A 17,365-nucleotide genomic window follows, 5' to 3' on the forward strand; every position below is an offset into this window, starting at 1 on the left:
TCCTCCGTTCCGAGCGCTTCGTCGTGACGAAGGAACGGGAACAGCCGAGCTTTCTCTGGTCGGGTTGTGGAGCGTTTTACTAGGCTGGAAGAGGAGAACGATGGGAACAACACTGCCGGCTAGCGGCCGATGCAATAAAAAGTCGTTTTCCTGTCCGCCTTGAAGAGGCGCACTATCCAATATACAAAAGAAAATGTCAAGGGATATAATTTAGTTCCCACTTCCCACAGAAAAATATTTTTTCTTCTTCTATTGATTAGTCAACCCATGGAGACTTGAATTCATGGATTTGTTTTTGTCACATTCCAAAGTCAATTTGAGCAGACTCTCGTGTCTCCATAGGGAAAAGGGCAAAGGGACCACTGCTGATCATTAAAATATTGGATGAGGAATGCAACAAAAACATATGAATGAATTTAAGTCTCGTGGGATGAATAATAGAGATAAAGTATTTTTTTGGGTGAACTATCCCTTTAAAGGGGAATTTCACTCATTTTCAACATTGAACTGTCATCAATAGAAAATAAAAGGATCTCAATGTAAATATGTTCCTTTGAGTTGACCTTGTACCATTGAACTGTACTGTCATGAAACTGTACCTTTCCCTATGCAAACTTCTAATATACTGTGTAAATAAATAAAAAGTCACCGCATTAAAGGAGTACTCTGCAAGCCAAAGAGTACGCCTTCGTCACTGGTCACATGACCCCACAATCCTCCAGTTCTAGGCAACACAGAAGGGGGGGCTATAGCCTGTATACATTTTTTAAAGTAGTTCACCCCCAAAATTAAGTTTTTTCTTTCTATTGATTACTAACGCCATGGAGACTTTTTTTTTCTTTTAGAATCTTTTGGTTTTTGTTGCATTCCTAGACAGACATTTGATTATAGTAAATTTACCCTGATGGTTTCCCCATCCGATCCAGTGCCATGCATTTGGGTCCCTATCCGGAATCAACTGGGAGTAAATTTACTATAATCACATTTTCGTCTTAGGAATGTGACAAATACAAAAAAATATTATTGAACTCAAGTCTCCATGGCGTGGGTAATCAATAAAAACAAATGTCATTTTGGGGGCGAACTACTTCTTTAAAGTGGAAGTTTTAAAGAAAACCAACTCAGATTTAAAGGTGATACACCATGAAAATTCACTTTTCCTATTTTAAAACCTTTTTTTGGGGTCCCACTAGCACCTTCTATCCTCACAAAGTCCCATTTCAGACCGTTGTGTCTTTCTCTGGTTTTGGGAAGGTGGAGGTTAAAAGCATCCCACGGGTTCTCAAAACAGGCTGTCCAGATTTGCTGCCGTTTGTGAGTCATTTCAGGCAGTTCAGGCCAAAGGTGGTACTGCAGCAGAAAATGCATTAAAAATGAGGCTCTATTCAGGAGTGGCAATTTAGCCTCAAACCTTTTGAAAAACGTTTTTTGGGAGATAAACAATAGGATATAAATACTTTTTAAATGCATGGTGTATCACCTTTAAGAAAACCAAATATTGTCCATATGTTGAGAGCAAACGACACAGCCCAGAAAACAAAAAGGATAGAGTAAAAGTTTTATTTAAATTACCATAAAAGCACAAAATAACTAACACCCATGTGTAATAGACTACAGTCAACTTCAAATCTCATTGTTGTTTTTGTCCATGTACAGTGATAGTGAAATATTTCATAAAGTTGAAAATAAGCACGTTATAAAAAATAGATTATCTATGTTGAAACATACATGAACTTACAGTATGCATTTACTATAATAGCTAGGTTGTCTGTACATTTTCCCAACATTCTAAGGAGGAACCCCAACCACAATAAGAATGACAAACAGGATGATACCAATAGTAAACCAGTATTCTTCCTGTGGTAGTGTAGAACTGTGAGCACACAATTAAGTAATTACAGGGCAACTTGGAGAAACAACCTTTATCTTGAGTTAAGCCCAAATTGGTCAAATAACAGCCAATACAGTCTTCTTGTCCATCTGTTTATGGGACACAAAGTATGTTTATCACGAGGATATTCATACAAAGTTTTCAAAGTACTTGTGCACTTTATTTGTCACTACGACCAGATGGTATTCTTTACACAGTTTCCCTATTCTCAAACAGCTTTTCCACATCCTGATGACCCTAATGCCTTTAAGAGAGGCGTCGCGCAGTATATACAAAGACCAGTCGTCCACATATCTGTATCAAACTTTTAAGACAAAAATAAAATAAATCATGAAATGACAGGACCTCAAGGAGCCATGTTGGACTCGACAGAGTTGTATTTCAAGCCTAGTTCAGACCCAAGAGTTGCGACAAGACGATACCGTCTTAATTCCTATTTATGCTTTGTTGTACGACCTGTGTCGCATGCCGAAAATAGCCGTCCTACGAGCTCACAGCGCACGTCACGCCTTGTGAGCTTGTAGGACAACTATTAACGGCATGTGGCGTCGTCTTATGACAGGGCATGCATTTAAGCATTAGAACATTGCGCAGTCGTCTGAATGACCCTTTAGAGCAGATACTGGTGTAGAGGACAGGGGCAGTAGAGGCGAGGGGCAGTTGAACTGGGGAATTGGAACACAGCATACTGTAGATGCCTGATGCAGGGCTACGGATATGGTTCTCTGATGCCAAATGACTTTCCAGAATACAGTGTTGGGCAGGGGAGTCGGGGCAGTAGGTAGAAGCAGAGGGTCCTCCAAAAGAGGTGGTTATGTCTAATGCCTAATTTCTGCTTCGGTAAAAAAAGAAAAGTCTAGCACAACATGCCGCTCGACAAAAACGGACTCAGTTTTGCAGCTGAAATTGTGGTGTTTTTGTCAAACAACATATCACAACGACTGTTTTTTCTCCAAAGCGTAAATTAGGCTCAAGTGTCTACTCCTGGGCTTCTTTTCCAGTCATCTTGTAGATCTCAGTGGGTCCGTCTACGTGGGTGATGGTCGTCGTAAGCTGGATGTCCTCTCCACTATTGGCTCCATTATCTCCTGCACAGAGACACAGACGGTGGTGTTACTTCAATTTGGACCAAAATGCAGTACTAAGAACCCAACGGCACAGACTAAGAACTGGAGAGTTAAATTAACTTTAAACTCGTAAAATGTTATCAGGTTTCATGGTACGTTGAACAGTGGAGTACAGTGATGCTCTTTGAAAAACCAATGGTTAAGCCTACAAGTAGGTGCGTGGATTACAGAAGGCCAAACTGAAAAACAGTCTTGATAACAAACAGGAGATTTTTGTTATACCAAAATGTCTTAAAGGCACTATTTGGACATTCTACTTTTTCTCGTTGGGCACTTTCAGTTTCAGTCACCATTCTGTCTGCAGGTGGACAGTCCTCTGAGTCAATGAAGCCACATTTTCTAAAAGAGGAAGTATATTCATTTAGGTGACCTTCTGATGATAAATAACAGCTCTGCTCGAAACAGAACCAAGACTAAATGTCCCGATAAAGTAAATCTACTGGGGTAGAAAAAAAACAAGAAATGGGGTTAAGAGGGAGACGGAGAGAAAGAATAGACTGTCTGGCATATCAAAGAAATCTTTCTTTCTTTTCTCTCTCTCCCTCCCTCTCCCCCACTGACGTCAGGAGATGGATGGTTTTCATTACTTTTCCTCCCTCTCTCTACCCCTCCTATTCAGTGTCCTCTACTATTCTCTGTGGAAGGAAGCCTGGTGTCCATTAGAAACACCCTCTTGGGCCAAAAGACCCTCCATTTCTCTGGGAACCATCCATTCCTCTGGGAACCACACACACACACACACACACACACACACACACACACACACACACACACACACACACACACACACACACACACACACACACACACACACACACACACACACACACACACACACACACACACACACACACACACACACACACACACACACACACACACACACGCTGAAATACGTTCAAATGGTATGCTGACAAAAATGTGGGATGTTATGGTTAGGGTTGTATACTAATCCATAATCGTAACCATAAAATCTATATTATTTTATTTTATTGATGCTACCAACATCAAAAGAATCCACCTGCATCACCAGCAGGGGGCACTGGTCTCTCATAAATGCTTCTATCCATGGTCAAAAACTATTTGCACAAAACACTAACCACTTTAACCACTTAAGCCATAGTTCAGAAATAGCTAAAATAGCATCACATTACGTGTTGTGAGCTTGTAAATTGTTCAAACTTTTGCCTATAATGACAAAATAGGGACGCCCGGTTGAAAGTGATTAACAATATAACAAACAAAATAAACAATTGTGAATATAATTTTAAAAAAAACACAGCACTAGAAAAAACTAAAAGAATACACAGTGTCCATAACATCAGACAACAAACAAACAGAGAGAAGATAGATACTTAAGTTACCAATTATGCACTGACCACTGGACTGCTCATCTCCATAGCGCTTGTGTGAGGGGGCATAGAGGAACATGATGGCAAAGACATAGAGGTTCCACATGCCATAGATGCCAGTGAAGAAGGCACTATTCACCTGGACAGTGTGGTCCCCCCAGTGCCAGTGACCCTCATTCACCTGGATACAGACAGAGCACACAAGAGACATTATTATGCTGCTCATCAACAGTCAGACTGCTGGCCAATTAATATGTTGCACTGCTCTGGTGCAGTAACAAAGATCATCTCAAAATGACAATCAAAATAAGAATGGTAGACAGAGACAATGGAGGACATAAGCAGGCTGACCTGACTGATGATGAAGAAAATAACCGTCATGGCAGCGCAGGCCAGAGTTACCAACATTAGGAATTTAAACCTGAAGATCAGACCCTTGGGGGACAAAAGGAATGAGTTAGGTACAAATTGACAAACTACTACATATGTACATAGTATAATCCAGAACACGGTTTCTTTTTTACGGTGTATAAGACATGACACCATTACACACATTCCAAACCAGGGGTCATCAGACAAATGTGCCTGTGGCAAAGACTTGGTCTAGAGCAGGGGTTTTCAAAGTGGGTGACGGGGCACCCTGGGGTGCCGTGATGGCAGTCCAGGGGTGCCGCGAGATAATTTGATAATATTTGGAATTCATTTGGACACTTGAAAAAATAGTTAGTATCGTTTTAAACTTGAAGTACAAAGTTATTTTCAGTCAGTTCTAACCAAAATGGCTGTTATCTCAACGTTTTCCTCACAACATAATCACTAAAATATAGTCACTGTCGGGCAGAAACCTCACATCTTCTCCATGTTTCAAATGTGTACTGTCGCACAAAACGAGGCGTTGTGTGCTTGTAGATCGGCTGTTTTCACTAGTTTAGTACATTTTATAGATGATAAATACAAAACAAACGGTTTTGGACATACACGGTTTCCACCCGACAACGACGATATGCTATAAATATAAGGTGCTGGGAGTGAAAATTATAAGGGTGCCTCGGATTAAAAAAATATTTATGGGGTGCCATGAGACAAAAAAGTTTTGGAACCCCGGGTCTAGAGTCTTATGTGTTGGAGTGACGGAGAATAACAGCTAATAGACAAGGTATCAAATGGGAGGCAGGGGATGGATATGGATGGCAGAGTTATGGGAGAGATGGTGGTAGCAATATTATAGGGATGATTATCACTGTACTTTGTGTGAACAATTACTTTATGATTTAATTATTGTCTTTGTTTTTTGTCCATGTTGTATTGTTAAGTTTGTGATGTAGTGTCAAGTGGTGACACATGTATGTTTGTGATGTACTGTCAATGTTTCTTTCCTTATAATACAAATATTGAAACGGAGGACTTGGTCTTGTCCATTACATTGTCTTACACACATAATGTTATTTATTAGATCATAATACCGAAGAACGTCAAGTCTCCAGGTTTTCTTCAGAATCAGTTTGACAATGATTTACTATGTGTTAATACGACAATATGGCACATGATGAGTCCACTAGTACAAGTGGTTCTCAAATGTCTTACTCTTATTTGCAAGGACTATCATAACAGGTCCATTTGGTTCCATTTGTACAATCTCAGAGTTACAAACATTCATTATGGTCATTCAGGACCATCTCTTTATGTGGTTCTGGTAATATTATTGTCCGCACATTTTGTATGTCTGTGGCAAAAGTTTATTTTTGACAAAAATGTCTAGCACAAGCTAACATGGCGATGACTACTGGTCCAAACCCATCATGACTTATCTCTCAAACTGACATAACAGACACAAACACGCACCTCGTAATGCAGGCGTCTAGCCTTGGACATGGCGGGCAGGGAGGTTCTCTTGCCGCTGATGTTTCGGAACACTTGGAACACCATGAAGCACAGGAAGAGGAAGTAGAGACAGGCACAGATCCCCGCCACAATAATGAAAGCCATCTGTAGCAACACGGCTCAAGGATACAACGGGTATATACAGAGATTTTTTGGATTTGTAGACATTTATTACATTCTCACCATGATATCAAGTTGCATGACTCAGATGAAATCAATTTATTTTTTCATGCATAAAGGGCACCAGTCAGTCGAGTCTACAGAAACCCACTGTGGATTGTGTAAAAGAATGCTTATATGCACTTAACATGGTATGTAATAGTCAGTTTGGAAAAAAAGGAGGTCTGTAAATTATGTTACATTTAGTAATTACTAATTAATAACATTGGCTATGTTTACTGTATGTCGCACTGTATTCATTTAGAACTGCAATAAATAAATAATGATGATTATGTGTAAATCTGAAGTCGCGTGTCTTGTTCCTAAAACTTTTAAAGTGTTAATGCAATGGAAGGCCTGAACAGAAACTAGCAGACCTAATAAAGCTTTGATGACCCTGGTTACAGACACTGTAGCCAAACGTCTTATCTAACCACTCAGAGTGTTCTGAGAGCTCAGCAAAAGCCATGTTTTCACTATGTCTGGATCACAGAGACGGGGGGGGGGGGGGGGGGTAGATTTCTGAAGAAAGATGCACTGATGAATTTTGCATTATTCAGCCTGGCATGGTAAACAAGCATGCACACACGGTAGGGAAGACCAGGAGTATTCACATCTGGCATCACTGAATTATTCCACTTTTTATTACAAGTAGAATAATTTATGTTTGAGGTATTTAGCTGGTGCCCTTATTAAGGACTTAAAAACAGCAGGACTCACTGGTGACATAAGAAATGGGAAAGAAAGGAACACGTTTGGACGTGTGAATGCAAAGTTCTGATATCATGTAAAAGAAATCCTGTAATCCAACACAAGTAGGTGAGGAGAAACCATAAAAGAATCTTAAGGATACAGCCAGCTCAGTTCCCACATCTGAGGCCCAGATACTGTAGAAAGGGTTTGTTAGCTGGACTCCCCTGGTGACAAAAAACAAAACTGTGTGTGTGAATTGTGTGTGAGTTGAGAATTTCACAAGCCCATCAAAGAATAACACGTGGAAAATGAAATATATGTAAGATGAAAAGAGATTTTATGTGTGTGTGTGTGTGTGTGTGTGTGTGTGTGTGTGTGTGTGTGTGTGTGTGTGTGTGTGTGTGTGTGTGTGTGTGTGTGTGTGTGTGTGTAAATGCAATGTATGTATACAAATGTATAAAAATGTACCATCTTAAAGGCACTATAGCACAAGGTAGGTAAAAAAAAGAACATGACTAAGGCTTTAGTTCAGGGTGGTAATGTTTATCGGCAGCATAACTGAAGGTTTCGCAAGTTTGATAAACAGTAGTTGTACTGGTGAACTGTTGACAAACTAAAAAGTTCTACGAAAAGAGACAAAATCACTCTACAATAGCTTTCACTTCATTTTCATCCAGTCTATGACGTGATTCTCCAAATAATTGGGAAGATCATATTTTTATGCTGGTAAGATATCACATATGACATTTTTGAGACACACGCATCAGGAACTCCACATCCATGGTGAAGGTTTCAGCTCACAGTACTTGGGAAGTTGGGAACTCAGGCATAACACTGCACTGAGAAGTTGTTAAGATTGAAGTTGTACATTAAATTCCATGGAAATGTAGCCAGTAGTTTTCATGATATGTTGTTTGGGACCAAAGTCGTGGATGGATGGTTAAAGAACTGTGCCTCACCTCTCACACATGTCGAAGATGAAGAGGCAGAATGAGCCAAAGACTATGGGTCCGACCTGCTTCCAGTAGACTGAGAAACGGTTTCTTTCCGTCTGATCCTGACAAAAGGAATGACAAATAGACTCAACATTCATAGAAATTATTAATAGATAAAAAAAGAAAAACACCCACATCCACACAAAGAACTTAGTGTATCATTAAGGCAGGGGTTTCAAATGACTGGCCCATGGGCTAGTTTATAAATTGAGGTTTGTAGCAGCAGCTTTTGGGCCGGCGATAGATGACAGACAGGAAGAAATAAAATAAATATAACAAACACCCACAATCCCACATCATCAGACATCAGATTATTTGATAAAATAATGATACTTGCCTGGCAGTTGCACAATGTGCAACAGCAAGTTTTCTATTGCCCAACAATGTAGTGAATTACTTAACTTAGTAAAAAGGCACATCGAGGTGAGTAAAGCCTCGATCAGAGTCGGGTCAGTGTGGTGTAGTCTTTTTGAGCGTTAACGTTGTAGTTTGATGACTCAAAAAGACGCGGACCCGACTCTGATCGAGGCTTTACATGCAAGCAGTGTCAAGGTAGCAGCGTTATTTATAACAATATTCATGGATTAAAGTTCTGTCGCCACAATTGATTTCAGACATTTGGATTCCATAGAAGCTTGCAGCATGGAATAGAAGCATGTTGCACAGCAAAAGTAGAGGCTCTGAGAGCTTGTAGATCGGCTATTTACGGTTATGATTTTAAGATTAGAGCATTTGAAGTGGTCAAATTACTAATTACCGGTATGTTCAGAAGCAACAATAGCATATAAAAGCAAAGGTTAAAACTTAAATCTGTGATTTCTTCACCTGGTTGGCTTTGCAGTAAATAGTTTGCACTTGGCTGTGCCACTCAGCCATGATCTAATTTGAGAGTAAATTGTCAGAAGCACAGTATACATAATTAATATCATTACTGGGTTATTTTGTTTTATTTTTTCAGGGCAAGGCATCCTTTCTACAACAGAGGAAACATCTTTGGAATAAATGCTATTACCGGTACTTTTAGGTTTAACGCCTATAACATTGGAAAAACTCAACTAGCACAACTGTTAAAGGATTTGTATTTGCACATTTTTTTAACATATTGACATTACAACTGGACTGGATGTTATTGCACAATTTAAAATGAATCTGCTCAAGAGGCAACTATTTTACAATTTTTTTAAAATGCTATTTTTTAAAAGGCGAGTTATCATTCAGCATCATATTCGTTAGCTATTGCTTTCTCTTGCAGTTTAAGCAATGTATTGTAGACATGTAAAGTTTTGAGAACCACTGGTCTAATGCATTTAAAATAGGGGCGTTTTCCCACTCCCCACACAGAAAGGAAATGAACATACTGGATATGCCAATATATGGCAAATATATGCCATATTCAGGTTCATGTACAGTATGTGCATGTGGATTTATAGGAAATGTATGTGTCATATATATAGCTCATATATCCACATATATGTTAAACATATAAGTATCAATATACAAAAATATACAAATGTTAATATATTTTAGGACCTCCCTGAAATGATTTTTTCCAGGGTGGGATGTCTGGGGATGAATAATATTGATATAAACAGTGTGTTGAATGGGCCGGTATTGTACAGTACCATGAGATGCTCTCCACAGAAGATGATCCAGAAGGAGAGCAGCATGGAGTAGAAGATGCCCTGCCTGATGTCTCCAAAAAGTAGCATCCAGGTCCAGTTAAAGCCCACAGAGAACCACTCCACCGGGATGTTGATGAAGGTCATGGAGATGCCCAGAGCAAAGATCACTCTGAAGAGAAGAAATACATTCTTCAGTTACAAATAGTTTACTGTTGTTAAAGGAGCACTTCACCCATTATTATTATATTTTTTAAGATTTGTTTTGGGGCTTTTATGACTTTATTGATAGGACAGTAGACTGACAGGATATGGGGGGGAGAGATGGGGAGTGACGCGTGGCAAAGGTCGTCCGGATTGGGAATCGAACCGGCGACGCCGCCAGGCATCCATGCCTATGTGGCAATGCCTAAGTGGTATGCGCCTGGACCAGTAGGCCAGCGGGCGCCCCAGCACTTCACCCATTTTCAATCTTTCCTTGCTATAACAATTTCTGTCTATTTGCTCTGTGTCTCAGAAGTGTCACGATATGACATTTTACATGACGATTAATTGTCATTCAAATAATTGGCGATTAACGATTTAATTGTGTTTTTGTCGTTGATAATTACATTTCTGTTTGGCTTTTAGGCTTTGAAGTTGCATATGGCAGATATGATACATAACCTAAACACACAAATACATTACTGACATATTTGACGACTTACTACTTAAAAAATAACATTGATAGTCGCAATGCGACGCGTTGTGAGCTTGTAGATCTGCTATTTCCACTATTTCAGAAAATTTTCAACATTCACGATTATGACGATTATGACAAAATAATTGCGATAATGTCAAATAATCACGATTAGACGATTATGTAATAATTGTGACAGCCCTACTGTGGATAGTTCAGAACCTTGCCTACTAAATACAGTACATCATTGATGGGGTTTCCAAGCTGATAAACTACAACATTGCTCTTCCCGGAAGGTTAGCATGCTGAAATAGAAGCCAATGATCTTGCATTAATAAAATAATTAAGTTTGTAATCCTGTTTGAAATTATTGGAGCCTGAAAGGAAAACAATAAACAATAAAGCAAAGTGACAATAAACCTTTAGTTGAAAGCAATCGGTAAACTATAGCCACACATTTTCCAAAACCACAGAGCAGTTCCTAACTCAGGGGTGGGCAGCATCCTTTCCAGTGGGCCATACTGACTTCGATAAAGTGAAAGGCCACACATTGGACACATTGGAATTGAAACTTGAAACACAGTGCTGAATTATGTTAAAACTGCATGAAATTTGATAGACATGACAATAGGCAACAAAAACGTTTTACAGCTGTACTGTAGCACTCACATTATGAAACATAATATAAAAATCGAACCTCTGTTCGAAGTGGAGCTGTGTGTGTGTGTGTGTGTGTGTGTGTGTGTGTGTGTGTGTGTGTGTGTGTGTGTATTGCAGTTGAAAACAGCGCCCCTCCCTTAACATGTGTGGTCATAAAAGGTACTACACCACATTCTTGAGGCTACATACAGACAGACAGACCCACATACAAACATACCTACACACACGGCCACGTATAGGGTAGCTTGTGTTCCACACAGCTCCAAAAATCTAAATCACTTTGTAACTTTTTCGAAAGTTTTCGAAAGGTGCTATACTGTATAAATAAAGCTTTATTATTATTTATGCCCATATATGGAGATCTCTATTTGTCAGTCCTTGTCCCCGTTTATGCCCATATATGAGCATGCCCCCTTTTGTGCCCATATATGGAGCGGATTGATTTGTTTTCAACTGATGTAATGATGACACATTGAGGTTAGACAACACACTCCATATTTAGAAGTAGCTGCATTGGGAGCCCTTCATGGTTATGGCTGAGTCATGGTGACATGAGCGGCCAGCCATCCATTAAGCCAATTTTAATATAGGATTATCCTATATTAAAATTGGCTAATGGAAAGCTTGGTGGGCCACGGGGGGCGGAGCTCTGACATCATTCTGACTCGATATGCCCATATATGGGCATATCCATATGGGCATAAAAGGGTCAAGGACTGAAAGATACAGAGATCCAGGTGTCTAGAGCCACAGATCCGACAGCTATGCTATTCAAACTTGACGCGCACAGCGGCAAGGACTCGAGGGAGTGAGGTGCCCACCATCAAGTAGTTCTGATATCCAGTTGTCCAGAACCGCTGATCCAACCAATATGCCCATATATGGGCATGTACTGATGACCTCAGGGATCTCCATATATGGGCATAAGAGGGACACAGGTAGACAGACAGAAACAGACAGCTCCATAACAAAAGGGACACAGAGACAGGAGCAATGGGTACTCTGACCAAACCCCCCCCAACACAGTCTGACATATTGGTCCGATCGGCAGTGCGACGAAGGTGTGAGAGCCGCGTAGTGGCCCGAAGAAAATTTGAATCAATAGCCATTGTAGTATCAGTACTGCAGCATCAGCAACTTGTTTCAGGTGTTCAACAAAGCAAAATAGATGACTCAACAAGCTACAAATGCTGAGTTAACAAACCAAAGAATATTACACAGTAAAGTTATTCAAAAACAAAGTGTGGTAAAACATAGGCAGCTGTTTAGACAGGGCCTTTAAAAGTCTTGCAGGTCTGGGACATGGCTAAATCTGTGCCTAATGAAAGTGGACCACTTACGTCCTAAGATATTGCCTATGTATTAGATTATCTAGTCAAGACAAATAGCACAGTTTGTTCCCAATAACCTGTCTAACTAACCTCATTACTACAGCCGACACACTCTAACCTCTAGAGAGTCTAGACAACAAATCAACCTATGTGGAGACAGACAGAACAGGGCCTCTTTCTCTCCAAGGTCTGCAGCAGGTCTCTGCATGCCAGGACTAGATGAAAGGCTAATCATAAAATAGGGAAGGTAACAGTGGTAACAGTGGCCAAGGACAGTGAGTGAGTGTAAGGGGGGGAAATCCAGCGAGAAACAAGAAATAAAAGACGTACAAGAGGTACAGGTTTCTTTTTATGTTTCGCAAGTTTGTTAAGTGCAAACAGAGTTAACAAATACAGGAAACACACGGTAGATTCTAGTAGAAATACAGATTGCGTTCTAAGAGAATAGTGCTGGCATGTTGTACTGAGCGCACAGAGTGAGTGAGACAACATTGAGTTGGTATGCAGGGAATGTGCACAGAGCACAGACAACACACAGGAGAACTTAGGCCTGTATCTATGTGTGCGTGTGTGTGCGAGCGTGTGTGTGTGCGCGCGCTTATGCTTCTACTGTCTTGTTATGAGGACTGTATGTCCTCCTCATACAGATAGCAAAAAAAGAAGAAACATACAATACGTTTCAATAACACCTCACTCGATAATTTGGAATGTTTTACGTGCGTTAAAAAGGGCCGTTGCTAACAAGCGGCAAAATAAAACTACATAAGTTGTCGAGGCAATCACATTACACGTCATCACTCCCAAAACACAAGCATTCGTGGTGATGATATTCAAGATATGAAACCATGGTGTTACTAAATCAGAACACTGGGGTCTTGGAACAGTGACACTCACTCAGTCCACTGACTTTCTTTATAGCAGGAATTGTCACCATGGTCCATTTCCCCCCAAAGGGGAGCAAACAAGGACAGAGGCTGTGAAAAGCATCCCCTCTCATCCGTTTTCAGCATGTTCTCAAAACTTTCCCCATCCTGATGGCTCAATTAGACTACTAGGACTAGTATAGGTGAGAACACTGGCAATGCTTTTTACAGCATTAAATAATCATCTGCCGTCTACAAATAGGTTACAAATGGCACATCCTGAAAGCAAGCTGATCATCTGGGAATGTGAGCTGTGAGCCGGACCAGGCAGAGTGAAGGAGGGACATAGTACGGATATGTGTGTGTGTGTGTGTGTGTGTGTGTGTGTGTGTGTGTGTGTGTGTGTGTGTGTGTGTGTGTGTGTGTGTGTGTGTGTGTGTGTGTGTGTGTGTGTGTGTGTGTGTGTGTGTGTGTGTGTGTGTGTGCGTGCGTGTGTGTGTGTGTGCGCGTGTGTGTGCGCGTGTGCGCGCGTGCGTGCGTGCGTAGTCATAGAATTGGTTGTGTGTGGCCTCTGTCTGTGTGAGTGTGTATACATAGGATGTGTCCGTTCACTCTGTTGAGTGCTAGCTAGCAGATTGTGTAATGCATTTCATGCTTGGCCAGGCCTTCCTGTGGCGCTGCACGCAGCCTCATACTGATCCGTATTCCCGGCACAGTAGGGGTCTAGACAAACAGCAGGGTCTACGAGGTTCAAGTTCCACAGCACAGCATTCTAACACTGTTTTAGCCCACACAAACCTGTCTTTGCTCCCAACAGTGTTCCCGGGCTGGGGATTTAAATATATAAATGTCTGGAAGGTTTAGGAGTAAAGCTGCATTCACACTACAGATATATAGTTGAACGTTTTGCTTGCTTGGTCAATGTTATCTCAATGGAAACCAGCTTTAAAGATACAGGACACACACCAAACGAAGGTTTGGAAGCTTTAAAGCTGGTTTCCATTGAGATAACATTGACCAAGCAAGCTAAACGTTCAACTATATATCTGCAGTGTGAATGCAGCTTAAGACTGATATTTTGATTTTGACTATTCTTATAGAAAAGTAAATTTGGGTAAAAGGTACGAGATACTGGCTAAAGACCAAACCCTGATATCAATGACCTCGAATAAACAAATTAGAGGGTAATCTTGGAAAACATTTCAATCCTGTCCTGTTGTGATAAAAGCTTGTGATCATCATTGTAAAGATGAGGGCACTTACTTTTCCAGCAATACCGGAGGTCTGGTCATGAGGGTGATACGTCTCCAGTACCAGATCATGATGATGAGAATGCTGGGGGTGAGGAAGGTCTTCATGGCAAACCACACCTTGGTGAAGCCTCCATTCTGGTGGATGCCCTGCAAGTAGAGACGGAAGCGCCATCAGTACTGACTGCTACATCACCCGGGGGTTTGTATACATGACGGTCAACAGAACCTACATCCTCAGACTCAGTTATATATTTACGGCCAATTCGGAAGCAAATGTTCAAACAGTTGGCACTTTGAATAGTTTATGGTTTCAACCTCATCTAAATCGCAGCAGAGAAATAACATTCAGATCATTTACAGTCACTATAAACCTGGTTTACAGCTCATGTTCAAATACATCCGTCTCAACATGCAGCCAGACCAACTTACAACCAATCGGATATCCTTGATTTCTCCAATGCCCACGTTGATCTTCTTGCGTTCGTTGACTGGCAGCCGGATGTTAAGCAGGTAATACTTATGGGCGACGCTGCCAACCTCCATGAAAGGCAGCAGATCACACTCGTAGTACCGGCCCTCGTTCTCATAGGTCTAAACAAACACAGCATTTTTAATAGTTTTAAAAACATTGTTATTCTTCTACTACTGTAATCTAACTTCATATGGGAGGAGCTACCTTAATGCCAACATGGCCACCATGTGAATATGGTCTATTGGGTAAACAAGAGGGCAAAGTAAGACTAGAAATACTGTTCCTACGAAACAGTGTGGGCTCGCTCATAAAGAAACTTGATAGATAATAATAATAATGACGAAAACAGTGTTCTGAGAGGCCCACAATGAGTATGTCTGTGTATGGTGTGTAGCCCCAAAATACTGTCTGTAACTTGAAATAATTAAATAAATACAAAACACAACAGCGGGCAAAGGTGACAGTCGACCGAGTGTCGGTGCCGAATGGTTCTGGCCTGGGCCATGTTTTTGAACTTTTATGCCTTTATTAATGGGACAGTTAGGCTGACAGGAAATGGGGAGAGATAGGGGTGACACGCAGCAAAGGTCGTCGGGAACAGGACTCGAACCCACTACACGTTGTGGAATGCGCCTGGACCGCTAGGGCTCCCTTGGGCCATGGTTTAACCCATTTAGACCTGAGGCCAATTCTAAAAATGCCTTCTAAAACCTAACCTAAGGTTTCTGAAAACCTTCAAATTCTTATTCAAAACATGTCAAATAAATGATGTTGCTACAGTATAGCAAATACTAATGAGACAGAAGTGGCTCTTGGTTTGAAAAGTATAACAACGTATAGGTGGCAACAGGTCTTAAGCATGATTGTCCTACCTTGGCGGTAGTGAAGTTGCAGTTGAGCTTCCGCAGCTCTTTAGAATGAGCCATCTCTGTCCACTCGCCCAGCGTATCATCTCTGTATGCCAAACCCACGTCAATGGTGACCATCGCTCCCTCCTCTGGACAGGAATGGGCAAACATTATTGTTACAAAAATAACTATTGTACATGTATATTTTTAAATACTCAAGAGTCGTTTAGAAAAACCTTCATACACATAGAATAAAACGTTGGAAAAAGCAGGTGCGTAGGCAAACAAGTGAACATCTTACAATAAATGCGAGAAGTCTCTGCGTGTGTCTGTGTATGTAATCCGCGTATCTCAAGAACCGTTCGTCCCACCGGCTTCCGATTCGGCACGCACGTTCCCCGCCGCACCGCGGAGTGCAGTGCCGGGCCGGGCCCCGGCCCGACCCGACCCGATGCGCGGTTTTCCCGAACCGGCGCGAAACGTTCGGAATCTGCGTATGCGGAGATGATTGTTGACATCAGGCTGTTTCTGAGGAAACTGGCGCCAAGCGCTGACTCATTGTGACATCACATCATAAAAGGCTCTGACATCACGTACGCCACATGAGTAAAAAAATGCCATGGTTACTGATAAATATATTATTATTAAACAACAACACCTTCTTATTAATTAATGTTTTACTATGGAGAGAGAGTATTCAAGACAAAGGTACAGTACAGAAATAATCAATGGTTCATGCTCTCTCTGACAAATTATGTTTTGACATGAGTATAAGTATGGTCATTTCATCAGTCAATGGATGACGTTTTAACAGTTCATAGGATATGTTTCTTGTCCACGAATGACAAGACAAAGAGTCCATATACAGTAGGTTACTGGGGGGAAGAGATGTCCTTCTGGATGACACCAGATGTCCCAAGCTGAGCCTTAGAATACCAAAACAATTCTCATTGTTTAGGTACAGGCTCCAGGCAGTTGATAAGGCCTCAGTTCTACCAGACAGAGAGACCTTGTGGGTACTGTACATGACATTATTGCAGGACACAGTCACTGTGCCTTAGGGTCAGGTGGTCATCAATATGTATTGATAAAAAGATGATATGAACCATAACAAAATACCTATCAGTTACATATTGAATGTCATCAGTATGACGTGTTCTGATGTTCATATATGGGCATAAATGGACACAGGCAAACGGCTCTTATGACAACAGGTATAATGGGGTTTGCATTAAAGGGTAGGGCATTCACAGAGATCTCCATATATGGGCATAAAATGGATGCCCGTATGTGGAGCTGATGTCTGACAGAGTTTTCCGGAACCGGTACTGTGTCTGCAGAGATCTCCATATATGGGCATAAGTGGACAAAGGCAAACAGATGGTCAAAACGGGTCCTATGACAACAGGTATAATGGGGTATGCATTAAAGTGTGGGGCATTCATTCCCTATTTCAAATTCGGCACACGCGTTCCCCGCCGCAGCAGGTAGTGCAGTGCCCGGCCTCGACTCGACCCGATAAGCGATTTTCTGGAACCGGCA

General features: G+C 41.1%; 1 protein-coding gene across 5 annotated transcripts in view; it reads right to left on the reverse strand.

Moving 5' to 3' along the window:
- Window positions 1–1,562: 1,562 nt before the first annotated feature.
- The window catches only part of wls (Wnt ligand secretion mediator), a 38,750-nt gene continuing 22,947 nt past the window's right edge, over window positions 1,563–17,365 (reverse strand). Inside the window, exons 3-13 of one of the 5 annotated variants that reach the window (XM_080726525.1) lie at window positions 15,848–15,972; window positions 14,933–15,094; window positions 14,514–14,650; window positions 9,721–9,889; window positions 8,924–8,977; window positions 8,063–8,154; window positions 7,264–7,327; window positions 6,213–6,356; window positions 4,722–4,805; window positions 4,383–4,551; window positions 1,563–2,979 (exon numbers count right to left, since the gene is read on the reverse strand). In XM_080726525.1, coding sequence (XP_080582651.1) covers window positions 2,870–2,979; window positions 4,383–4,551; window positions 4,722–4,805; window positions 6,213–6,356; window positions 7,264–7,327; window positions 8,063–8,154; window positions 8,924–8,977; window positions 9,721–9,889; window positions 14,514–14,650; window positions 14,933–15,094; window positions 15,848–15,972 — 1,310 coding nt within the window. In that variant the 3' untranslated portion in view covers window positions 1,563–2,869. Of the gene's footprint in view, window positions 2,980–4,382; window positions 4,552–4,721; window positions 4,806–6,212; window positions 6,357–7,263; window positions 7,328–8,062; window positions 8,161–8,923; window positions 8,978–9,720; window positions 9,890–14,513; window positions 14,651–14,932; window positions 15,095–15,847; window positions 15,973–17,365 lie in introns of all 5 variants that reach the window. The other 4 variants (XM_080726526.1, XM_080726524.1, XM_080726528.1 and 1 more) reach the window with 4 other exon arrangements.

Source organism: Nannobrachium achirus, assembly GCF_963921795.1.
Source record: "Nannobrachium achirus genome assembly, chromosome: 5".
NCBI lineage: Eukaryota > Metazoa > Chordata > Actinopteri > Myctophiformes > Myctophidae > Nannobrachium > Nannobrachium achirus.